Source organism: Macrotis lagotis, chromosome 1, assembly GCF_037893015.1.
Source record: "Macrotis lagotis isolate mMagLag1 chromosome 1, bilby.v1.9.chrom.fasta, whole genome shotgun sequence".
NCBI lineage: Eukaryota > Metazoa > Chordata > Mammalia > Peramelemorphia > Peramelidae > Macrotis > Macrotis lagotis.
The window spans coordinates 888,043,284-888,069,415 of NC_133658.1; the positions used below are offsets into that span (position 1 = coordinate 888,043,284).

General features: G+C 40.8%; 1 protein-coding gene across 1 annotated transcript; it reads left to right on the top strand.

Moving 5' to 3' along the window:
- The first annotated feature begins 34 nt into the window (after nucleotides 1-34).
- NOL9 (nucleolar protein 9) lies at nucleotides 35-25,895 on the top strand. Its single transcript, XM_074218588.1, is given in 13 exon segments — nucleotides 35-328; nucleotides 330-602; nucleotides 1,160-1,379; nucleotides 2,844-2,971; nucleotides 6,216-6,357; nucleotides 6,486-6,582; nucleotides 7,791-7,888; nucleotides 10,011-10,172; nucleotides 10,277-10,556; nucleotides 13,594-13,705; nucleotides 14,720-14,897; nucleotides 18,764-18,897; nucleotides 19,589-25,895. Coding segments are annotated over 13 exon segments (2,214 nt in total). The 5' UTR covers nucleotides 35-49; the 3' UTR covers nucleotides 19,700-25,895.
- Nucleotides 25,896-26,132: the final 237 nt, after the last annotated feature.

The window sequence follows — 26,132 nt, forward strand, 5'->3', positions numbered from 1 at the left end:
TCGCGAGAAGCGGCGCGGGGAAGGCGCGGCGGGAGCCGGCGAGAGCGGCATGGCCGACGTGACGGGCTACGGCAAGGACAGCCCCGGCCGGCTGGGCTGGACGCGGCTCCGCCGGGCTCGCTCCCCGCTGGGCGTGGGCCGCCGGACGCGGCGGCGGGCCCGCTCCCTGGCCGTCGGGAGCCAGCGGCGGCTGCGGCTGCGGCTGCAGCAGGCCGAGGCGGCCGGCGTGGCCTGGCTGGACGAGGGCGACGCGGCGGGGGCGCTGGTGGTGGGAGCCGACTGGGGCTCCCGGGAGAAGAAGGCGCGGAAGAAGAAGGCGCGGCGGCGGGGAGCGCGCGGAGCGCGAGCGCGAGCGGCGGGAGCGCGAGGAGCAGCGGCTGGAGCGCGAGCGCGAGGAGCGCGAGTGGAGGCGGCTGCGCGAGCTGCCGGCGCGGCGCCACGAGGACGCGGACGGGGACGAGCGCGCCGCGCCCGCGCCCTCCGCGCCCGCGCCCCGCCGCCAGGCCGAAGGCCCCGAGCAGCCGCCCCGCGCGCCGGGCCCGGCCCAGCCCGTCCTGGTGCGCGCCAAGGCCGGCCTGCTGCTGCTGCTGAACCACGCGCAGGTCGGCCCGCGGCGGGGCGGGGCGGGGCGCGGAGGCCGGCTCTGATTGGCGGGGCGGCGCGGCCCCTCCCCCGGCACGCCCCTTCCGGCCCGCCCCCGCGTGGCAGGAGGCCGGGGAGGGAGGCCGGGGAGGGGCAGCGCCCCGAGCGCCCCTCCAGGCCCAAAGGCGAGCCCGAGGGGCGAGGGGCGAGGGGCGAGGGAGGGGGAGGGAAGACAACTTTCTGAACCCTGGTTTTCAGCTCTAGAATGAGTTACAAGGAGATTAGAGCCTGGTCAACCATAGGCACCCCTTTTCGGGAGGTTTTAAATACGTAATAGAGGAGATTTAGGATTACAAAGAAAACCTATGATATTGCAATGGAATTGTGAAAAAAATGTAAAATTCATGGCATCTAGCTTAAGAGCATCCCAAATCCTTGTTATTATCCTTGGAAATTAATCTTTCTTTTGAAGGCATGGCGGTAAATGAGCTCTTTAGAACTTTGTATTCGTGTGATGGTTGGTCTCCACATGTGTAATCTTTTTAAGATTTTTGTTCTTTTCTTTTTTTCATGGTAGACTTTTACCTTCACTGGGAAGTGTCGGATGACCTGTCTCTATGGCCGAGTACAGGTGTTTGGTTTTATCGTCAGCCAGGCCCAGCCAGCCTATGATCTTTATTCTCCCCACACCAATTGTGCCTTAACTATTGAAGCAATCAGCTACATGATGCCAGAGAAGAGCCTAAAGGATATGAAGTTAGAAATCCGGTCCTTGATCAAAGATCATCTTTCCTCAGGTATTTAAAAGATGTGGAGAATTATCTATGCAGTCCTTAAACATAAACTGAACATGTGCATAGATAGGTAGATAGAGCTGGAGAATTATCTCTATGCATTCCTTAAATATAAACTGAACATCTGTGTAGCCAGTTAGATAGATAGATAGATAGATAGATAGATAATTCAGGGCACTGGGCAATGCTCTGAAGGATCCAAAGTGAGGTGAGATCAAGACTCTTCCTGCTGGTGTTTATGGGAGGCGGGGCGGGGGGGGGGGGGGGGGAAGGGGCAGGCAGATGTTCAGGTCATAGCTATACTAGTGACTGATAAAATCTGGCCTATGATAAATGCTTTGAAGGCCATGGTCAGAGAGGGAGGGAGAACAAAGGTATTGTAGGAAAATGAGATGCATGAGGACATTGGAATGGGAAAGCAGGAAGGAGGAGCAGCTTGGCCAGGTATTAGAATGGGAGTTGTCCTGGGAAGGTCTGAGGGAGCAGACTGGTTCTTAATAGTTCAGTGACTGAGAAGGATTGGAGCAGGGTTGTAAAAAGGCTGATCTGGCAAGGAGAGTGGGATGCACTGATGGGGAGGGAAGAGAGAGACCAGAGGAGGAGTTATTGAGGCCCTTGACTGAGTACTGAGCATCCAAAGAGAGAGAAAGGATAGACTGTATCCTCTAGGAGAGTAATCCAGTGGAGGAGAAGCCACATAGACAGTTGTATACAGACAAGGGAACAGGAAGGATGACCAGGGCATAGAACCAGGAGTGCCAGGCCTGGAGTCAGGAAGACCTGAGCTCAGTCTGATCTCAGACACTCCCTGGCTCTGGGACCCTGGGCAGTCACTTCACCTCTTGTTTGCCTCTGTTTTCTCATCTTGTACCCTGGGAACAGTAATAATTATGATGAGACAGCCCCTATTTCTGAAGTGCTGCTATGAGGCTCAGATGAGGCATTGGTATAGGGCTTAGCCCAGGGCTATAGATGCCTACTAAGTGCTTGTTTCTTTCCTTCCCTTCTCATAGAGAAGATGGGATTTAGCTGGGACTTGAAGGAAGCCAGGAGACGGCTAGAGGAGGGAGAGGCTGGTATGAGGAACCAGCCAGGAGGCCATTGTCTCTGACCACAGAGTCCATGGGGGTGAGTAAGGTGTGAGAAGGCAGGAAAGCAGGAGGGGCCAGGCTTGGAAGGGCTTGTTGGCCAGAGGATTTTTATGTTGGATTCTGGAGGAGGTAGGAACCTGCTGGAGTGGGTGCTTAAGAGAAATTATGAGAGTGGGAAGAGGCTGGAGGCAGGGAGACTGAGGGGAAAGGGCAGATGAGGCCATTGTGAGCTAGGCTTTGAATGTGCAGAGAGAGGTGAGCTAGTCTTGACCTCCAAGGGGGCATTGATCTAGTTTGGAAAAGAGCACTTACAGGAATTTGTGTATTGTAGACAAGCTACAACTTCTGAAGTCATTTGTTTTGCTCTTTTTTGCAGCTAATGTGTTTCATGTGATAAAACAGTTTTCTCCTATGGGTTCTATTATCCTGCTGGAAAGTCTGGAGACACCTGCCACAGGTTTCATCCTGAGCTACTCAGCTTTTTCTCACCTTTTCTCCGGAAAGGTATTGTCTTTCATGTGCTTTGTAGAAGTATCTCCTGTCTGATTATCTGATAGAGCCAGCTCTGCTCAAAGAAAGGTCTGTCAGTTCCTCTCCCCAGGGATACTCGTGCATGACTGTTAGGGAGAGATCAGGCATTAGTGTGGTGAGCCTTGGGAAGAAATGGACTGGACCTACCTATCAGTGACCAGTTGAGTTAGATGGGCAAGACGCTGAATGAATGGGCTGTTAGAGGGCTCCATCTGGCTTTATCCTAAGTCTCCTTTAATGGTTCCACACCCAGGTCATAACACTAACCTTGGGGATACTCAGGTCTCAGTCCTGAGCTCTTTTTTTCTGTTCCTTCATCCCTGAAATTCTCCTCTGTTTTTGTCACAGCTTTTGTGGCATTCACACTGGTTAAAACTTTCGATCTCTTTTCATAATGCTGTTTTGAAATGTGTGAAATAAAATACAGAAGATTACAAAGGAAGCCATTATTGAAATGTGGTTATCAAAATATTATGGAGACATTCACAGATTCCAAGTTAAGAACTCCTGCTCCAGAACATTTTGTTTTATGGGCTCAAGTTGTTGTTCCTATGCTGCTGACTCCCAGATCTATGGACGTTTTAGTCGCTTTGAGCTCCAGACCATCAGTTCAGTGCCCTCAGACTTAGACTCTGGGGGCATCCTTGACTATTGACTTTCTTTTATCTCTTTTTTTAAAATAGTTATTTTTCCAACTACTTGGAAAAATGATTTTCAACAATCATTTTTTGGCAAGGTTTTAAGTTTCACATTTTTCTCCTTCCCTTCCTCCCTTCTCCCCCTGACAGAAAGCAATCTAATATAGGTTATATATGTATAATTATGTTAAACATATATCCATATTTTGATTACTGCATTTCACTTACCTGTTTTCCCTCCTTCCCCTCACTGGTTTTACCTTCACAGCCTCTGTCCTGGTGCAGGCCTCCTCCCCTTTATCTTTGGAATCAAATATAAAATCTGACTTTTAAAGCCCTTCATGAGCTGACCCTTTGCTGTCTTTCCAGTCTTAATATTTTACTCCTCTTGCATGGAAGCCAAAAGAAAGACAGATTTTCCCTTATGGAGCTTCCTTTCCAATGGGGGGAGGCAAGACATGAAAGGGAGTGGAATAGTTGAGGTGGGGAAGATGAAGGAGAGAACCTGGCTAACGTGGCCCTTCCTTAAAATGGAAGTTGCAGGAACAACTGACCAGTCAAGAGGAAGGTAAAGAAGGAAAGGAGGAATGAAGGAGGGAGGAGAGAAAAAAAGCAAGTGTTTTTTTCAGTGCTAAGTGCTTTACAGATATGATCTACTTGATTCTCACAACCTCTCTGGGAGGTAGGGACTTATTATCCCCATTTTTCAGTTGAGGAAAGTGAGACAGACAGAGGTGAATGACTTGCCCAGAGTCATCCAGGTAGGTAGAAAATGAGACTGGATTTGAACTCTTGACACCAGACCCAGAGTCCTTTACTGCAGTACCTTCTTTAAGGGTAAAAGGGCTCCTGGAGAACAAGGAGACTCAGGAGCAGAGCCTGGAGAGGAATGGAGTTAACTGGACTGTCTAATGTCTCCTGCCTTCTCACCTCCTCCGGACCTTTGCCTCCCTTCTCCCCTCCACCTCCTGGCTTTCCCTCTGAGATTACAGTCCTCCATTTGTACTATGTGTGTCTTATATGTCAAATGTTTTAGGTTTTGTCTCCCCCATTATTAGAGTGGGAATTTTGTGAATCAGAGACTGGCTTTGCCTTCCATTGTATCCTCAGCTCTCAGCACAGTGGCAAGTGTAAAGAGTTAGGCTTGGAGCCTGGGTGGCCTGCTTTTGTGCCTGTACTGCCTAGGGGCCTTGTCTGGATGCCCCCTCTAGGAGCGCCCTGCAGCAGTGAAGCCACCAGGACTGGCCCTCCCTTTCCACCCTTCCTCCTCCATGTATTTTTATTCTTTATTTCTCTTTGCTGTCTTCTTAAGTTTTCCATTCTCATGTAACTTTTCAGATCTTCCTTCTTAGTACCCAGAACACTACAGTTTTATGAATAAAGAAACATCTATCAGGCTTAAGTTGTTGAGTTTTTACAGTTGCTGTCCTCAAGGCCCTCCACCTGCTGCTCTTCCCAGGGCTCTGGCGCTGTGAGCCTTCCTTCTCCTAGCTTCCACCCTGGCCACCCAGGATGTCTTAGCATACTCTTCTTCCCTCAGAACTCTCCTGCTGCTCAAGGGCTGTGTCCACTGAGTCTTAGTGTTTCAGTGCTCTTCTAGAATGTGAATTCAGCCTGCCAAGGCACCCGGGGCCACTTTTCCTGGTCTGCAGCCTCCCAAGTCCTTCATAAAGGATGTCTACAAAGGACTGGCTCTCATGAATTTCCTTCTGTGGCTCTGGCAGCTGTCCTAGGTGCTGTGGGGTCCAGAGACAGCCAGTGAGGTCATTGATAACAGGAGATCTAGATTATGATGTACGGGATATATTTAAAGATAGTGACTAATGTAAATATAAATTAATTGGTTTTGGGAGGGAACACTGTCAGGAGTGGAATCTGGTAGTTGGTGGTGCTTGAGCTATGCCTTGAAGGAAGAGAAGGGTTCTTTGAGGAAGAAGTAAGGAGGGGATGATATGTAAGTCATAAGAGGGAGCCCACGGGCATAAGAAAGGAAGGTAGCAAAGGATCATGAGTGGAAGCCGCCATTCCCTTGTTGCACTTCCTTGGTGCTGATGTCATCCTGAGACTGTCACTATCATCCCTTCAGGTCACTCTATGACTGGGCCACATCCATTTTGCTGACTAGATAAAGCTATGATGCCAGTTTGCTTCCCCTTCATGAGTATTTTCTGTAATCCACTTAAAATTTCCATTTCTGTTCTGCTCTCGTGGAGGTCACTTTAAGAGCAGTAATTTCAAGCCAGTGGAGGATATAATTCATTCATGAACCATGATCCTTGTGACAGTACTGAGGCTCTTATTAGGGTCAGGCCTAGCAGTTTTTTTTTTATCTGAATTCCCTAATTTGTTGACTTGTATACAGGTGTAGTATTTTAATTTGCAGAGAAAAGGATTCCTATATAGTGAATTTCATACAGTCAGAATGAACTCAGCCTTTAGAAGCCCCAAGGTGATGAAAATGATGACAAGAAAAAAAAAGCAAGAAAGGTTGAGAATGCAATTAAAATCCATCCTTGTCTCTGGCACTTGCCATTTTGCATTTCAGAATCTTTTTAAAAATTGAAATTGTTCATTTTTAGAAACAGGAGATGTCCTCCTCCTTCAATCTTGAGCAGTTAACCATGTCTTCTATTGGCATTAAGAAATGTGAGGAAGAAAGGGGTTTTCACTTGTCTGAGAGTAGCAGTTCAGCGATAGAAGAGTTGATCACTGCTTGTTGTGGTAAGGAGCTAAAACGAACTATGTTTACTGTCTTCCTAAATTATTAAAATTGAATGTAGACCACAAAAGACTTCAGAAGAAAAGGCTTGTTACATTGAAGAATTTGGTGTGTGTTGTTTCCCTTCCAGAGGAAATTGATGGCTGCCCTATCATTATGGCTTGTGGACCAAAGTGCATCGGCAAGTCCACCTTTAATAGATACCTGATTAACCAGTTGCTGAACAGGTGAGTGTGAATGGGCCTCAGGTGTTCTCCCTTCTTTCATCTCGCCCTTGTCCTACCTTGTGTAATTTTACTGAGAATTTAAAATGTGACTTAGCCAAGTGACCTTGGGAAGATCTCCAATGATCTCAGGTTCATTTCTGGCACTAAATTGATGATTCTTGGATATCTTGTCTGTAGATTAACAATCATTCCCTACTACTCTTGATTCTGAGAGGGAGAGGTCTGTGTTCTATTTCTTGTCCCCTGATGTTTTTGACCCTGTTTCAGCACACCTAGGACTCTTGCCTTTGGCGACTAACTCCATCTGTGAATGGTCGATTCTATTCACACCTCTTCTTTGTTGATGCTTTTGTCCCTGTACAATCATAAATCTTCTGTAGGGCTTCCTATCCTCAGTAGAAACTAAAACTAATAGAAGTGAGATGATTTGCTCAGGTCACAAAACTTAATTTCTTAGACTGTATTTGAACTCTGGTCTTCCTGGTCCATGCAGTTTTCAAACATAAATCATCTTAATTCCATTATATATTTTGCATTAAGTTCTGATTTACTACAGTTATCCTAATATGAGAAATGTGTGGTTGATCAAATGTTTTAGTTAGACTTTGGAATACCATTTAGAGTTTTCTTAGCAAAGGTACTAGAACTGGTTTGCTAACTTCTTTCCAACTCATTTTTGAGATGAAGAAACTGAAGCAAACAGGTTTAAGTGGTTAGCTAATAAATGTCTTGAGGTCAGACCTGAACTAATGAAAGTAAGTCCTCCCGACTCCAGGTCCAGCATACTATCCACTGTGTCACCTAGTTTACCAATGGCTGGCCCATTATGTGTTGCATAAATGCTTGTTTAATGATCGAAGATAGTAGGAATAGTTTTAGGGACCATCAGAGCTGCAGGAGGGTTGTGAGGAGATACTTTACCAATTCTTGGTTGACAGTACAGCTCTAGTGCCATCGTTCTCTCTGATGGTGGGAGAGGGGAAGAGAGAAAGAGAATAGGGCAGGAAAGGGGGGAGAGAAGGAGAATTTACTGAAATTGGTATGTGTGGTTGCTCTTCATTGTTCTAAACATTATGCTCTCCTGCTACTCTCATAAGACACTGAGGAGTTAATGTGCTATTCAGGTACGTTATGTAGAATTATTAAGAATTGAATTAGCCCTTGCTGTGTGGTAATGATTTTCTTTCTCTTCTTTTTTCCCCCTCCAGTGTTCCCTGTGTTGACTTTTTGGATTGTGACTTAGGACAGACAGAATTCACTCCTCCTGGTTGTGTTTCTTTGTCTAATGTTACAGAGCCTATTTTTGGTATGTAGTAAAATAATCATTTGAAGTCTTTTTTTGCCAGCTAGCCAACCTTGCCTCCTCCATTAGACCATTCAGATGCCTCTGTGCTGGGTACCTCCTTCTCTGTCTGATATGTATCCTACTTGTCTTTGCTAGTCTCTGCCCATAGCTTTCTTCAAGGCCTGGCTCAAACTTCGATGAAACCCAGCTCCCTACTGACGTATCCCTTCTTTATTCCATTTTCATTCAGTGTTTAGATAGATTTATGTTCCATGATTTTTGTATGTTCACCTGTTGCTTGTTGCTGTCTTGGTTGTTTAAGGAATGTGTTTTATTTTCAATATTTGACATACACCTAAAGCTCTTATCCAGGTTTTTTTGTAGGAGCATTATGTAACAAAGAAAGTGGAAAGAGTGAATAGCAATTTATTTTGGCTGACTTTCCTCCATCTGTACAATAGCAGTGTAGGGAGTGGAGCTTAACACACTCTCCTGTGCTTTTCATTTGGCCTCAGCACTAGACTGACCCTTCATATGTTTGTGTGGTCAGCTTTACTGTGTGCTCACTGACCCACCTGCTAAGAGGCAGAGCAGTGTCCAAAGGTATCTTAGAGGCTATCTGGTTGAGCCCATGTATGTAAGGAGACCCCATTACTACTTGGGGAAATAGCTTCCTTACCTTTTGGATTAGATGCTTTCTCATCTTAATACGATGATATGTTAACCATTCTTCTTAGTATATCTGTCTGCCTTTTAGGAAGAACTGTGACCTGGCTAGAGGCTGTGGGGAGGAAAGAGCATCAGCAGCAGACCAAATGGAAGGACCTGGGCTCATAATCCTGGGGAGAGCATCCTCAGTATATGAAGGGCTGTCTGTCTGTCTGTGGTGGGGACTTTAAGACTTATTTTGATTACTTGGTCCCCAACATCAGAGCTTCTCACAGAGGGTAGATTATAGTTTGTTTTATATAGGAAACTTGATAGCATCTAGAGCTGTTTATGATCCTCCTTGGGTGTGCTTCCACTTGAGAGAGGCTAAGGGTCCATTTCTATTACAAAGAGGGGATTTTTGCCCAGGAATATATTGGACTAGATACCCAGATACTTTTTGTGATCATGTGCCATAATGGGAAGAAACTTGAATTTGAAGTCAAAAAAGGTCCCTTGGTATCCCACTGAGTTCACTGATCATGTCTAGCCTGTGTTCTTTCCATCTGTAAAATGGGAAGACTGGATGAAATAATCTCCAAGGACCCTCCTGGCTTTGTATTGGACTGTCCAATTTTGTGTTCTTTAGTTAATAATTAAAATTCATTGGAAAAGGCTCTCTGTCCCTCCAATGTAGTTCTAATGTAGCAGAATTAAAAAAACTTTTGAAAGTGCCACAGAAGCTCTTTTCCAAAGGCTCATTCTAGCCTGAAGGTGATGTTTGTGCTCTGTTATTAGCAGAACTTCACCTCTGGTAGTCTGTATCAAACTGGAACATCTTCCTGGACAATCCTTCTGTTCTCCTATGTGTCTTTCATCTGAAGAGTAGCTCAGTGGAGCTCTCAGAGCCTGTGTTATTGTGTGGGTCACCACATGGCAAAGCTTTGGGGCCATAGCACATTGAAATGTGGCATCTGTATCAAAGAGGGAGCACAGCTAATCTATGAAATTAAAACGACTACCCAGCAGGAATTTAAGGAGAAATGAGAGACCAAAGACAGGTGTTCTTTTTGCTTTTGTAGCTCAAGGGTTGAATTTTTTCCTCCCTGACACCTCTCTCTGCTTTTAAAAAAGAAATCATCGTCAGTACCAATTGGTAATTCTCAGACTAAAGGAATGAGTTTCACTTGTTTTGATTAATTTATATGAATTGGTCAATTTGGATTATGCTTGATACTTAAAATCTTTTCTAAAAAAAATCAACTACTGTACATAGTCTATGCCTGTTATGAGGTATAAGGTGTCCTGCTGTCTGAGCATCTTTGAGCATAGTGTTTTAAGATGAATATGGAATTAACTTGAGATGAATGTGAAGTTTTCACTGCAAAAAACTGATGTCAAGTGCTTCAAGAAAGAGAGTTCTAGGCATTTATTTTGGGAAGAATGAAGACATATTTCATAGTGGATAATGAGAGTTTTGTTTTCATCCTCTTAGGACCACCATTCACTCATCAAAGGAAAACTCGGAAAATGGTCTTTTATGGTGATTCTTCCTGTGAAGATGACTGTAAGAAATACACTGAAATTGTGAAGTATGTGTTCAGTGCCTATCAGAGAGAAGCGCCTCTCATCATTAATACAATGGGCTGGGTGAAAGGTAGGTCTGACCACATGTATCATATTCCATATCCGAACTGGAGTGGGGTAACAAGCAGCTGTTGCCTTGGCTTAATGGAATTGTTTTGTTCCCCTTTCTTTCAGGTGATGGACTTTTACTCCTCATTGACCTTATTCGAATGCTGGGCCCTACTCATATCGTTCAGTTCAGTTCTGAACAGTGTCATGATATGCCCCTGCTTACTGCAGAGTACACTGCAGGCATGGCTGGTCTGCAGACAAAAGGCAAGACCAAAACCAAAAACAGACATTTGGACAGCACTGAATCAGGGGATCCCGATGAGGGCAGCCAGCCCCACTCAGCAGGACACAAATTGCTTCTTGTGCAGTCCGAGTTTCCTGGTGCTGGTGTTGCTCAACTAACGTAAGAAAGATCTGGCATTTTGAGTGTGGGAATTGTGACTTTTCTGCAGTGTTTGAGATTTACTTGTTAAAATGGTGTCCATCTCTGCATAATTCCCAATATACAAAACAGTTTTACATATTTAAGTAATGAAGAATTACCTCTTTTTTTAAAGTATATTTATATTGCTGTCTTGATTTTATATTCCCTTGATTGCACAATAAATCCCTGCTGAAGCACCTCTCAGAGAGCCATACCTTAGAAGAAGAAAAAGAGGAAAAAACAGTTGAGCAAAACTAACCAACACCTCCACAAAAATCTAAACTATATGCAGTGTTCTATACTCATAAGCTCCCCTTCTATAAAAGAGGGATGTAGGGTGTGTCTTCTGTCTTTTCTTTGTAGCCAAGCTTGTCATTTGAATTTCACAGAATTCACTTAAATTGTTTTTTATGTTGTAGAAAGCACTGTGTATATTTTTTATGATTCTGTTTAATCTTATTTTGCATCAGTATCTAAATCTTATATTCCTCATATACGTTATTTCTTACAGCTCAGTAATATTCTATTTAGGTACTGCAATTCCTTTAACTACTTTTCAGTCATTGGGTATCTACTCTGTTTGTAGCTCTTTGCTACCACAAAAAGTGTTGCTGTAAATATTTTGATATCTATGGTGCCATATTATACATATACATACATGCATCATATATATATATATATATACATATATATGTATGTATATATATATATATATATATATATATATATATATATATATATATATGGAAACCTCCTTTGGCTTCTTGGCAAACAGAGTCAGAGAACTTGACCATTTTATCTACTTCTAGCATAATTCCATAGTGCTTTGGAAGTGATTAGATCAGTTCATTGCTCCACAATTGTACATTTGTGGGTCCATCTTTCATCAACTCCTCTTATATTCTTTTCATCTTCCACCATTTTTGCTCGTGTTCTGGGTCAAATCAATAAGTATTTTTTTTTTTTTTTGCAAGGCAGATGGGGTTAAGTGGCTTGCTCAAGGCCACATAGAATGGGCAATTATTAAGTGTCTGAGGTCAGATCTGAACTCAGGTCCTCCTGACTTCAAGGCTGGTGCTCTATCCACTATGCCACCTAGTTGCCCCTAATAAGTATTTATTAAGTGCCAGGTCTTGATGTCTTAATGTCCTGGCCTCCAGGAACTCACAGTTCAGTTGGAGGGGGGAATAAAATTCAGACAGATCCAATGATAAGTATAGGATAAATTGAATATAATCATAGAGGGAAAGGTGTGAGGTTAAAAGCTCAGACATATGTGGTTTTACATTTTCTTACAAGTAACTTCAAACAACATCCTTCCATGTGGTTGTTAGTTTGCAATTCTTTTTAGTGTTTTTTTTTTGGGTGGGGCAATGGGGCTAAGTGACTTAGCCAAGATCACACAGCTGGTAAGTATCAAGTGTCTTAGGTCACATTTGAACTCAGGTTCTTCTGACTCCAGGACTCCTCTAACCACCAAGCCACCTAGCAGGATTGTCTTAGGGATCAAATGACAGAAAATTTATAAAGCACTTAGCACAATATGTGGCTTGTGATAGGTCCTTAATAAAATAATGTTTTGATTTGATATAAAGGTGATTTTCTTTCCCCCTTGACTGTTGCCTTTCTTTTTAAAATTTTTGATTTTATTTTTTTTAATTAAAAATTTATTTTCCCTATTTCCCTCTACTTCATTGGAAAAATAAGCAAAGCACCCTTGTAATAAATTTACAGAGTGAAGCAAAACTAATTCTTGCATTGGTCATGTCCACAAAGCATGTTTCAAGCTGCATGTTGATCTGTTCACCTCTTGTCAGGAGGTGACGAGAATATTTCTATAACAGGTCTTCTGAATGGTCATTGTACAGTTAGAGCTCTTATGTTTTTCAGAGTTGTTTGTCTCTTCAGTTTTGTATCTTGTGTATTGATCTGGTTTTGCTCACTTTACTTTGGATCAATTCATGCAAGTTTTTCCAGAATTCTCTAACTTTCCCATTGTAGTTTCTTATAGCAGGATAATATTCCATTGTATTCATTTGTTATAACTTATTTAGCCATTTCCCAGTGGATGAGTATCTATCACGTTTGCATTTCTTTGTCACCAACAAAAAGAAGTGTTTTAAATGGTTTCTTTTTCTTTGATCCCTGAACCATTTCACATCTCCGACAACAGGGCATTAATCAACTAGATTTCCTATAACCCTTCCAACATTTGTCATCTTTTTTTTTAAACTTTGCTAACCTAATGGGCATGAGGTGAAAGCTATCAGTTGCCTTAACATTGCAAATTAAGACATGTCTCTAATCTTTTGTACATTTTTTCTTGTGACAATCGGTAACCTAGATTTCTTTTGAGACGTACTCATTTATATCCTTTACCAATTGGATATTAACTTTTCTTTTTATAAATTTGAATGTTTCCTGTATATCTTGAAAAGGAAAGCTTTATTAGACAAACTTGAAAAGATGTTTTCTTTTTACTTGCTTTTTCCTTCTAATTTTAACTGTATTTGTTTTATTTGTGCAAAAATTCTAATTTCAATAATCAATATTCCTTTTATTTTTTGCTGTTCTCTGGATTCTTTGTTTGCATGTGAACTCTAACCTCTATTCATAGAGCTAAAAGGTGATTTCTTCCTTTCTTTTCTAATTTATTTGTGATATCACCTTTTATGTTCATCAAGTAGACATGTAGTGCACAGCTTGGTATATGGTAAGGGATAACTGCTTCTTAGATTCATTAGTTTGGTTCATGTAAGAATTTGCTTTTTTCAAAGCCATAATTGTTTAAATGCAGAATTAAAAAATTTGTCCCCTTGTTAAATTTGGAACACTTTGGATTTGTAGGAAAGGATTTTAAAAATTTTTTAAATTTCTGCATTTTCCATAATAGAGTTGGTAGAAATCTTAAAAATGATAAGCCTCAGAGATATTCTTGGTACACTGGATTCTGAGAGAAAGATTCCGTGTTAAAATTGTACAGACTTTTCTTAACTGGTTCTGATTTATTTTTTAGGCAATGGCATAGCCCTGTTCTTCGTGATATGGCCTTGTTAGGTTACCTTGCCCTGCTGCAGCCACCTGAAGCAAAACCATTTTTTCCACTACACCATCTGGTTCCCTTTCAGGTAATTTGAGCACTTTTGGGATATATGGACATGGATCTCTTTGTTCAAACTAGGAGAATGTTTGATACTTGAAATTGAGTCAATTGAGAATTGTCCAAAGAAAAACTGGGGTTACTTTTGTGCCTTCTTTTGGAATCCTTGGTCACCCTGTGTAGGGTTGTGTTCTCTATGATTTAGATTCAGCCATTAGTCTTCATGATAGAACTTTGCCACAACCATGCTGTAGACTCTTCTTCCAGATCTGTCTCTGTAGTTTCAGCTCTTTGGGGAGATTTGGGGAAATCTGAAAAGTAGTTTCCTATTGCATTATTCTTTTTTATTTTTCTTAAAACTTGGTTTCTGAAAGATGATTTAGTTGGGGAATGATGTGTTACACTGATCAAGATTGATCTGTGCAGAATCATTGAGTCAAAAGCTTTTAGGTTAGGAGAAGGTTTTTCTCTTTTTGAAACTTAAATATGAGTAGCTACCCTAGTCTTTTTTTATTTAAAAGTCCAGATTGTCCTTAAAACTACTCAGCATATTAAAAGAGATAAATCTTCATCTGCTTAGTAAACTTTAAGAGTCATATGCTGGGAATCACCTTGGATCTGTTCTTATCTAATCATATTACTGTAGAAATGAGTGGGACTGTAAAAAAAGTGGTTTATGTAGATACTGCTTTAGAAGATTTAGCAAATTGTAGGTATTTTCACAGCCTTCCAGTGCTTTAATTCTGAGCACCTTCAGAATGCCATTTTGGTTTTCCTTCCAGTTAAGAAAGGTCTGTGCTTCCTGCTGTAGTCAGGTTAGCAAGGACTGGTGTTCACTTACTGTAAATTATTTGTGTTTCTCAGACTAAAAAAACTAAACATTTACCAGAACAATGGTTAGTGTTTGCAATTAATGTTTGCCCTAGTTTGCAGTTAATTACAGCACGGCATTGGGAAATTGTAGGAGTAGCTGATTAGGTAGATTGAAAAAAAATAAAATTGCATTTCAGGGAGGAACTAACACAAGGGCTTTATTTTCTAGATCCCTTTCAGTTCTGTTGCTCTCCGGGTTATTCACACTGATGTTGCTCCTACTCATACCATGTATACAGTCAATGCCAGCTGGATTGGTCTTTGTAGGATACTAGATGATGTCAAACAGAAAACTGATGGACCAGTTTTTCTTACAGATAATCCAGTCTGTGATTGTGTGGGATTTGGTAAGTTCAAGGTGGTATCTTTCTGTCTCTTATTAATGAAATGGCCTTGGTTTTGACATAATAAACATGACCTTTTTTGTGTGTGAAATGACAAAAGCCAGCTAATTTCTTTTTTTAAATTTTTTTTATTAAAGATATTATTTGAGTTTTACAATTTTCCCCCTAATCTTACCCCCCCCCCCAACGGAGAGCAATGTGTCAGTCTTTACTTTGTTTCCATGTTGTACATTGATCCAAATTGGGTGTGATGAGAGAGAAACCATATCCTTAAGGAAGAGACAAGAAGTCTAAGAGGTAACAATCTCAGACAATAAGATATCTTCTTTTTTTCAAATTTAAAGGGAATAGTCCTTGAACTTTGTTCAAACTCCACAGCTCTTTATCTGGATATAGATGGCACTCTGCTTTGCAGACAGCCCAAAATTGTTCCCAATTGTTGCACTGATGGAATGAGCAAGTCCTTCAGGGTTGAACATCACCCCCATGTTGCTGTTAAGGGTATACAGTGTTTTTCTGGTTCTGCTCATCTCACTCAGCATCACTTCATGCAAATCCTTCCAGGCTTCCCTGAAGTCCCGTCCCTCCTGGTTTCTAATAGAACAGTAGTGTTCCATGACATACATGTTACCACAGTTTGCTAAGCCATTCCCCAATTGAAGGACATTTACTTGATTTCCAATTCTTTGCCACCACAAACAGGGCTGCTGTAAATGTTTTTGTACAAGTGATGTTTTTACCCTTTTTCCTCATCTCTTCAGGGTATAGACCCAGTAGTGGTATTGCTGGGTCAAAGGGTATGCACATTTTTGTTGCCCTTTGGGCACAGTTCCAAATAGCTCTCCAGAAAGGTTGGATGAGTTCACAGCTCCACCAACAGTGTAATAGTGTCCCAGATTTTCCACATCCCTTCCAACAATGATCATTATCCTTCCTGGTCATACTGGCCAATCTCTGAGAGGTGTGAGGTGGTACCTCAGCGAAGCTTTAATCTGCATTTCTCTAATAATTAATGATTTAGAGCATTTTTTCATATGGCTATGGATTGCTTTGATCTCCTCATCTGTAAATTGCCTTTGCATATCCTTTGACCATTTGTCAATTGGGGAATGGCTTTTTGTTTTAAAAATATGACTCGGTTCTCTATATATTTTAGAAGTGAGTCCTTTGTCAGAATCATTAGTTGTAAAGATTGTTTCCCAGCTTACTACATTTCTTTTGATTTTGGTTACAGTGGTTTTATCTTTGCAAAAGCTTTTTAATTTAATGTAATTGAAATCATCTAGCTAGTTTTTGGTGATGTAAAAGCCAGCTAATTTCAACTGTACAAGCAGCTCCTAAATCATGTATAAGGGGAACTCATATGTCTATTTGGGTCGCCAGATGATTCCCACTCAAAACCTAGAAAGTAAAGGACATCATGAAATATATCTGCTTTTTTTTAATAGTACTTGTTCATTTTGCTTCGCTAATAGAGAAGAAAAACACGGATCTTTTTCCTGATTGTATTACTAGGTGTATTGGAGTTAAGTAATTGGGAATTGGTCATTTTAAAATAAGCAGAGTTTTCAATATAAAATTCAGAATCACCAAATTAGAAACTTGGAGGACTTCACAGGTCACCTAGGCCAACTTACATGTGGGAGAACTCCCTTGTAACGCTGATTTTTTTACTTGAAGACCTTTGAGGTAGGCTGCCCCTCTTTTTTGTGTGTGAGATATTCCCTGACACCAGACTTGAGTTTGTCTCTGCAGTCTCTGCCTCTTGTTCCTAGTTGTGCTCTTTGGGACCAAAGATAATAAATCTAATCCTTCCTCCCCATGAAAGCCCTTTAGAAGCTTGAAGACTTTTTGCTATTTCTCTTGAGTTTTCTTTGGGATAAACTTGCCCAGTTTATTTCAGCAGATCCTCATGATGTGGACTCAAGGTCCCTCGTCATCCTGTTAGATTCTCTTCAGCTTGTCAGTGTCCTTAAACTGTACTCCACATGAGACAGAGAAGAGTGGAGGATTTTGCTGAAAGCAGCACTCCTCCTAATCATTCTAAGAGCCTCTTAGCTTCTTTGGCTACCATATTGATCACACTGCTGAATCAATTGGAGCTTGCAGTCCACTAAAACCTCCAGATCCTTTTCAAAACCACTTCTGTCCATGTCTCTGCCATGTCATATTTGTAGAATTGATATTTTTGGTACCCAAGTCCAAGACTCTATGTCTATTGAATTTCATCTTACATGCCCCCAGTATTCTAGACTGACTAGACCTCTTTGGATCCTGGGTGCAATCCACTGTAGTAAATAACTCAGCTATGTCATCTCTGCCATTATTCAGGTAATTGATAAATGTGAAACAGCATAGATTCACGCATATGTCCCTGGGGTTCTCCTGAAGACATCCTGATCCAATGGTAATCATTCATTCCCAGCTTTCTGCTGAATCTGGTCAGCCACAGTTCTGAATTCTCTGAATCCTTCTACTCCTTCTATCCTCCTGATTGATCCATGCCTATCTTTCCAGCTGACACACAAGAAGAGTATGATTTACCTTGTCAAAATCTTTGCTAAAATCTAGCTGAGCTAAATCTATAGCGTTTTCCTTTGGCCCCTTGAGTAATCGTGAGAAGGCTATGTTTGGCACAACTCATCCTTGAGGATGTTGTCTGACTTTGTACCCACCCTATCCCTTTCATGAAATACTCTACAATGTTGTCTGTCACTGGGGTCAGGTTCATTGCCCTCTCATTGGCAGACTGTTCTCTTTCCTTTTTGAAAACAGGTGCAATCTTTTGCTCATCTTTAGCCTTGTGGTCCCTCTCCTCTTGGAAAAGTTCCTGCCAGAGCTTCAGTCGCCACTTGGATCAGTTCTTTTTGCCTGAGGCAAGAGTAGCCAGTGGCCTTTCTTACTGTCTCCTTCCTTGTCTTACAGTTAATGCAAGGAGTTTGCATTAACTCCCCTAGCCAGACTTGTTCTGTCACTGCCAGTGTAAAACCTTCTCTTTGTTGTCAGTGATCATTGCTTCCACTCTGTACAAAGCCCCTACCCTGTTTGAATCCTCTGTACCTTCAGTAATAATAGGATCATACATATGTGTGTGTGTAGTTCTTCTGTGACCTCACCATCCTAGGTGCCTTCTAGGCAGTCTGCAGCCTCCTTAAACCAAAGCACCCAGGACTGAACTTAGTGAGGAGACTAAGATCTAAAACAGTTCTCATGGCCATCAGGCATCAAAGATAAGGACTGTTGTGTCCTCTGCTTTAGGTGGGATTTTCTTAGTTACTCATGTTTTTGTTTGTCAAGTGTTCCTTTTATGGGTGAACCAGGGGGCAGCTAGGTGGCTCAGTGGATAGAGCACCAGCCCTGGAGTCAGGAGTACCTGAGTTCAAATCCAATACTTAATAATTACCTAGCTGTGTGGCCTTGGGGCAAGCCACTTAACTCCATTTGCCTTGCAAAATACTAAAAAAAAAGTTAAACAAGAGTGAACCAGCTAGCACCATTTTGCTTTCACATGACTGAATAAGGGATGGATAGAAATTGTGTTGAAAATGCTATCTATGGTTCATCAATTAAAGGTTTCTAATTTCTATTTAAATTGAGTTTTTAAAAGTCCATTATCATTGTTTAAATGAGTATGCTGTCTTTTTGTTTTTGTTTTTGCAAGGCAATGTGGTTAAATGACTTGGCCAAGATCATACAGCTAGATAATTATTAAGTGTTTGAGGTCAGACTTGAACTTAGGTCCTCCTGACTCCAGGACCAGTGCTCTATTCCCTGTGTCACCTAAATGCCCCACTGTCTTTTTTTAAGCAGTTTTAAGCTATTTTGAGACCATATTGTGAATGAAATTATCTTTTTTTTATGTATTAAAGGAATTATCCGAGGGATCAGCATGGTGAAAAAAGTGTACTACGTTTTGACTCCTCTGTCCCATGAAAAGTTAAGACACGTGAATTGTCTGATGATTGGAAATATTACTATTCCTCATTGCATCTTCAAGAGTCAGGTACAGTTAATAATGAGTTTGCTAATCTACAGCATAACTCACCTACTACTCCATTTTTCCCAGAGTTAGACCAGGTTAAAGTGGGAGTGAAGAGATGCGGGGGTGGGGGGAGGTGTGGGTTCCATTCACACAATTAAAACTAATATTCTTTTTAATTTGGAATATTGATCTCTAAACTTGTTATAGCTTGCAATTAATTTTGAGAGAATAAAAAACAGGCAGGTAGATGAGAGTAGGCTTCTCTAAGTAAAGGGACTAAGCAGAGAAATAGTATGAGGTGAGACAAGAAGCCTCTGTTCTGACAACAGTGGCAGAGAATTGGAGGATTAGAAGAGGAGTAGCATCCTAAGGTGACAAACGTCCCTCCTGCAGAGTGTCAGTGACCCTGGTGTTCTCAGGATCTGCTAATTATTGGGTTTGATGGGAATGCCATCTTCTCCAAAAAGAGAGTGAAATGGCTGGTCTATGTCATAGAGGGAGGGACCTCTGCTGGGAAAGGTCACTGTCACTGCTGCAGAAAGGTTGCCAACTTGGTGTCCCTAGAGAGATTGGGGGGATGACTGCAGGAGACCCCACCATCTCTCCTCAGTGCTGCCCTGCAGGGAGGTGGCTGTACACTCACTTGCTTTCAGACAGCCTGCATTCCTGTGCATGTGTTTTCATTTTGCCTCTCTATATTTTTGTGTTTCAGCCTAAGATTGAGGGAGAGATTCCTTATGTTACTTCTGAGTACAATTTTACTATTTGGGGATCAGGAAAACTCAGAGTCAGGAAACTCCTGCAAAGAAGAGAATACCTTTAATCGCCAATGAACTTTTCACTGAAGAATTAGCACGGAGCTTGGTTTAATGAGGGAGGGGATCGCAAAGACTGGATGCAGTTTCTCTCACTGTGCCAGCAGTGGAATGATGTGAACAATTCTCCAGCCAAAATATTGTCAGTAGTTTACAGTCATTTTTGTATTAAAATATTTTCTGAAAATTCTCAAAATTACATGTGATCTGAAATGCAAAGAGCATCCCCAGACACATTCAGGGAGTTGGAAGTCTTGGGTTGAGTCTGAGCTCTGCCCCAGAGACTGCATAACCCTGGACTTAAACTCCTCCTCTGGAGGTCAGGCCTACACCAGATTGATGTTCTGATTTGTTCTTCATCCTTTCAGTGATGACATTGTAACTCAATACGGTTTTTATTTCTGTGGCACTTTAAAGTTTGCAAATTATTTTCCTGACTACAATCCTATGAGGGAAATTGTGTCTGGAATTATCTCCATTTTATAGTTGAGGAAATAGTCTTAAAGAAGGTCAAAGTAATTTGCAGAAAGTTTCAGAGCTGACTGGTCAGCATCTGAAAAACCAGGTCTTATTCCTTACTCCTTGACCAATATTCTTACCTCATCCTGCCTCCCCGTACACTTCCTTATTCAATGAACTCCTTAATTGAGTTAGTACATGGAATAAGGACCAAAAAAGTAGGAGATTTGGCCAGTAAAGAAGAAAAGAGGAGTATGCGTTGAATCCAACATCAGGAAATCCTGGGGTTCCTATGGAATGAAGGTAGATTTCTACCATCTTGAATGTGATGATTCATATGGATTAGCTAACATACGGGGTCTAGGGGTGGCAAATGCGGCCTCGGACACTTAATAATTACCTGTGTGGCCTTGGGCAAGTCACTTAACCCCATTTCCCTTGCAAATACCTTTAAAAAAATGGGGTAACATACTGGGTGTAGCTGCTCATATTCTGTCTGGATTGATGGCACTGATATACTTTCTTAATTATCCTTGACCATATTGTATGTAATTCCTGTTGTCTTCTATTTAAGTAGTTGAAAGCAAATAGTCAACCATTATTAAAGATTTCAAGAATCCTCAGTGATAGCACAACCCACTTCCATTATAGTGAATTACTGTAGTCCCAACACCTTGTCACTTTGTAAGATAGATTCTCCAAATTTAGCTAGTAAGTGTATGGCAGCTAGACAGAATGTATTTTTGGCTCATTTTATTGGACCTGTCTGATATTAGGATCCACTGTCATAGTCTTGGAACCCAGAGGGATCCCTTGCTGCAATGAAACTTCATGCAGAATTAGGATTTCTGTGGAAGTTTGCTCTCTCGATGAGGGTTTTTTTAAAAACTGACTGGGCTAGTAAAACCCTTGAGTAAATGTAATTAATGTTTTTTTCTTGTTTTAGGAGAAATGGAATAAATTGCTTCCCAAAACCTTTTTTTAAATCCTGTAATTTGATACTTGCCAAATCAAGGCCAAATTCTGAAATCTGGAAATGCTGATTTTGTAGGTGATAGAATTGTTTACTTTAAAAATTCTAGAGTTAACTATAAAATTAACTGAAAATTGAAGGATATGAGACAAATCTACATGAATCATCAGCCTCTCCATATGTATTTCTGTATATTACCAACAAAATCCAACAAGAGTCCATTGGAAATAACTTGAAGCTATAAAATGATTGATAGTTTAATCTAACAAATAGCTAGGAAATTATTTGGACTCCAACTGTTAAATATATTTTGCAGAAATAAAGACAAACCTAAATAATTATGAGAAATATTTATTGCTCATAGATAGGTCAAGTCAGTATAAAAATAAGAATGCTACTACCTAAATAAATTTCTTTAATGCTGCACCAATTAAGCTACCAGAGAAATATTTTATAGAACTAGAGGGAAAAAAAACAGCAAACTTCTTTTGGAGATACAAAAGGTCAAGGATATCAAAGGGCAATGAAACTGAAAAAGAAGAATTCCTTTCAGTGCCAGATCTTAGACTGTATGTATGGCAAAGCAGTCATCATGAAAATAATTTGGTCCTGGTTGAAAAATAGGTTGGTAGGGGCGGCTAGGCACAGTGGATAAAGCACCGGCCCTGGAGTCAGGAGTACCTGGGTTCAAATCCGGTGTCAGACACTTAATAATGACCTAGCTGTGTGGCCTTGGGCCAGCCACTTAACCCCGTTTGCCTTGCAAAAACAAAAAAAAAGAAAAATAGGTTGGTACTGTATACAAATGCAAACAGTGGGAGCATAATATGGAGTAATCAAAGACTGGTTCCCAGAGTGTGAAGGTTGGACAGCATCATGGCACAATAATATTGTGGCCTGGAATTAAAGATCACAATAAATTAGAGGAGGAAGAATTTAAGTTGAATGTGTGGATAGAGAAAGAATTACAAGCAAGAGGATCCCAAGATAAAATGGACAATTTTGTTTAAATAAAATTTTAATCTTTGTACATACAAAAAGTGTTAAAATTAGGTAAATGGGAGAAAAAATTCTTAAGCAGGTTTTTATGGCAAAATGTTTTGTATTCAATATATATGGAACTGATACAAATTTATGAAGCAATTAAGCTAAAGGATGCTACTGTACACAAAGCATTGGACCTGGAGTCAGAAAGACCTGAGTTCAAAACCAGCCTCTGACACACTAGCTTTGTGACCCTGGGCAAGTTACTGCACCTCTTCCTCAGTTTCCTCATCTGTAAAATGGGGAAAATAATAATTAGTAACACCTACATTGCAGGGTTGTGAGGAACAAAAAATGTAAAATGCTTTGTGAACCTTAGTGTTATGTGGTGGTTACTTTAAGACTAAGGAAGATCCATTCCTCAATAGATAAGTGATCAAATATGTGTGTGACCAAATAAACCTTAAATTACTACAAGAGAAATGGAAAGCAGAGCAACTGAGGTCCCACCTCACACCCTTGAAACTGGTAAAGATGATGAGCAAAATAACAAATGTTGAAAGGACTGTCAGAAAGCTGGCACATTGGTGCAGTGCTGAGAGCTAAGAACTGATCGGCCGTCTTGCATTATGTCCTTTGACCCAGTTACCCCTAGTAGGCCTATACCTTAAAGAGACCAAAGACAGGAGAAGGGCCTATCTGTACAAAAGTGGAAGAGTTCTTTGTTAGCTCAAAATACCAATCTTTGGAGATATTCTATTGGGGAATGGCTATAAATTATGTTAATATCATGGAATTACTGTGCCATTAGAAAGGGACCAAATGAACAGCTTCAGAGGAAACTGGGAAGACCTATGGACTGATGAAGAGTGAAGTGAACAAAAGTAAAACTATATGGCAGCATTATTGGGAAAAACTACTTTGAAAGACTAAAGAACTGATCAATTCATTGAAAAGAGTCCAGAAGATTGAAGATAAGATGTGGTCTCTATTGTGAGAAAGATGATGAACTTTAAATGCATCAGGCATAGCCAATGTCGGCATTTGTCTTGCTGGGCTAGGTATATTTATGATGAGGTATTTTTATTTAATTTTTTATTCTGTGGAAGGGGAAGGGGGAAGAATAGATTATAAATGCATGTAATTTATTTTTTTACAAAATAAAAAATTCACAGGTCCTGGAGGTTCATTGGATAAAATTCTGGTCAACCAAAAGGGATAAGGTAACACTAAGATATAAAGGTTATTGGAATAAAGATACTACAAATACTTGACATTGGATGAATTTTAACCCAATCTCTGCTCTTTATTGTCCATCTTGGAAAAAAAATTTTTTTCTTGAATTTGACATAATTACTATTAGTCAACAAACATGGCTCTGGTTGGTCCTTACTGGATAAACCATTAAATAGTGACCTACCTAACTTCTCTCGTCTGTAGTAGATAAGGTGTTGTCTATAATGTGATATTTTTTAGAACATATCGAGAGCGCTGTGTTTATGCTTTTGAAACCACCTAAAATGGGCATTAACTTGACCACTGATGACGAATCATCCACAATAAGGCATCAGGAGCTTTGAATGTGGGTTCCAGAAACACTGGCCTATTCCAGGGGAGATGTTGATAGAAGAGATAATAAGGTGTCTAAAGAATAACAAAGATTAGCTTCTGTTTGATACAAGTGACTGGATAAATCTCTTAAAACTGGAGAGTTCCTTATACTGACCAAATTGTAGATCTGGATCAAAAGTGAAAAAGCTGGGATCTTGAGTCAGATGACCTGGAATTGGGTGCCACAACTTGTGGGACCTTTGGTGAATCACTTCCCCTTTCTGAGTCTCAATTTGCATGTCTAAAATGAGGGAGATGCACCAGGTAACCTCCTTGACATGAAGGTTGTCCCTTGACATGTTAGTTATTAGTTCATTGGATGTCATTGCTTAAACCAGTTTGGAAATTCCTCCTCAAATTGCCTTCTAGACTTGAAGCAGACCCTCTCAACCTCAGAAGGATGACATTTTGTCCTTTGAGAGTCTATTTGATTTTTCACAAACAGCTTGAAATTTGAATTCAAATCTGCTATGAAATGATTTTTTTTCCTTGGTCATTTGTATGCTTATACACTTGCTTGGAAGACAATATGAAAAGAATTTCCAGATATGATTGGAGTCATGTAATTTAAGTACATAGCCTCCCAGGGAAGGCCCTCATTTGGATGTATAGTTCCAAAATGTTTGAGGGGAAAAAAAGTCATTAATGTTTATGGACACACTTAAGAATTGAAATGATTTTGTAAGTGAAAGGATTCCATTACTTCCCAAACAAAAGTCCCAATTCTCAGATTTTTAGTCCAACTGTTATTTTTTTTTGAGTTTCTAGAATCAACATCGCCTTATTGAGAAATTTTATAAAATGATCAGGTAGTCCATTTTTTAAAAGCATTTTTGCAAAGCTCTCCCTGTCTGTATCCTAGCAATCGCCATCCAATGGTCCTGATCAGCTGGGGCCCTGAAAAATGAGGGTAATTGTTATCTGGATACACACTTTCACTTATTAATTTTAACCCTGCTGTAGCCTAATTTTTGATGTTCAAGTTCTCTTGGAGGAAGCCACATGTGAAAATGCACAAAATTGCATTTGGCCACCAGAGGGGGCTGAACCTTGGTTCACCAAGCATTGTTACTTAGTCTCATGGCTCCTTCATTAGCAGAGTTGATTGGAATTTCCCAAGATGGTTCTAGAACTTGTTTATTGGCACTTATGCTTTCAAGTCCTAGGATGATTGTGATCCTCTCCTGGAAAATCATCGTGGTCTTTTGAACCTATTCATGTGTCAAGAGAAAAAAGGCAGTATTGATGTGCTAGATATCTATCATGGATTATCAGTATCTGAAACAAATTCAATGTATTTGAACTAAGGATGTACATATTCAGTATTAATGTTCCTATGCTAATAAAAGGGAAGGAAAAGATCTTACTATTGGATATTTCAAACTGGATATTAAACTGACCTTGTCCAAAATAGAACTCATCTTTTCCCCCTAAATTGTCCCTCTTCATAATTGCCATTATTACTATCAAAGGTACCACTATCTGCTCAATATCATAGGCTTAATACCTTGATTCCACTTTCAAAACATTTTTATATATAGTTCCTGTACTCCCACCCTCGGGTAGGCCCTCATCGGCTCATGGCTAGATTATTGCAGTAGCCTGCTGGGGGGTCTGCCTGCCACAAATCTGCCCACACCAGTCAATCTACCACCCAGCCATCAAACTGACTTGTGAAAGTCCAAGTCATGCCATGCCTCACACACATGCCCACACACCCGATTCAGTCAACACCAGGGAGTCCCTGCTATCTCTTGGATCAAAAGTAAAATTCTTGTTTGTCCTACCTAAAAGTCTGTCATAAGTTAACCCTTCCATGTATTTTACAGTTCAGTGACTAGTTGCCTCGATTTTTCTGAGAATTTATCTCTCAATTCTGGCCTTTTTTTTTTTTTTTTAGGTTTTTGTAAGGCCAACAGGGTTAAGTGGCTTGCCCAAGGCCACATGGCTAGGTAATTATTAAATGTCTGAAACCCAGGTACTCCTGACTCCATGGCGGGTGCTCTATCCACGCGCCACCTAGCTGCCCCTCCTAATTTTTTTTTTTTTAGGTTTACTTCTGGCCATTTTCACTCACTGTTCCCCATGCATGAAATGCTCTCCTTGCCTCTTGACTTTCTTCAAATTTCCTCTAAAATCCTGCCTTCCTCAAGAATTCCTTTCCCAGTTTTCTTTCATGTTAATGTCTTCCCTTTGGTGGTTATCTTGAATTTATCTTATTTGTATGTAATCGTTTGTTTGCATGTTATCTCCTTGATTAGATTGTGAATTCCTTGAGAACAAAGACTTTTTTGTGCCTTTATATTTATTTATTAGCAAAATGCTTGTCACATAGTAGGCTCTCAATAAATATTCCTTGACTTGTGGATTTTTATCTGCATTTTCTGAGATTCTCTTTTTAGCACTTTGAAAAT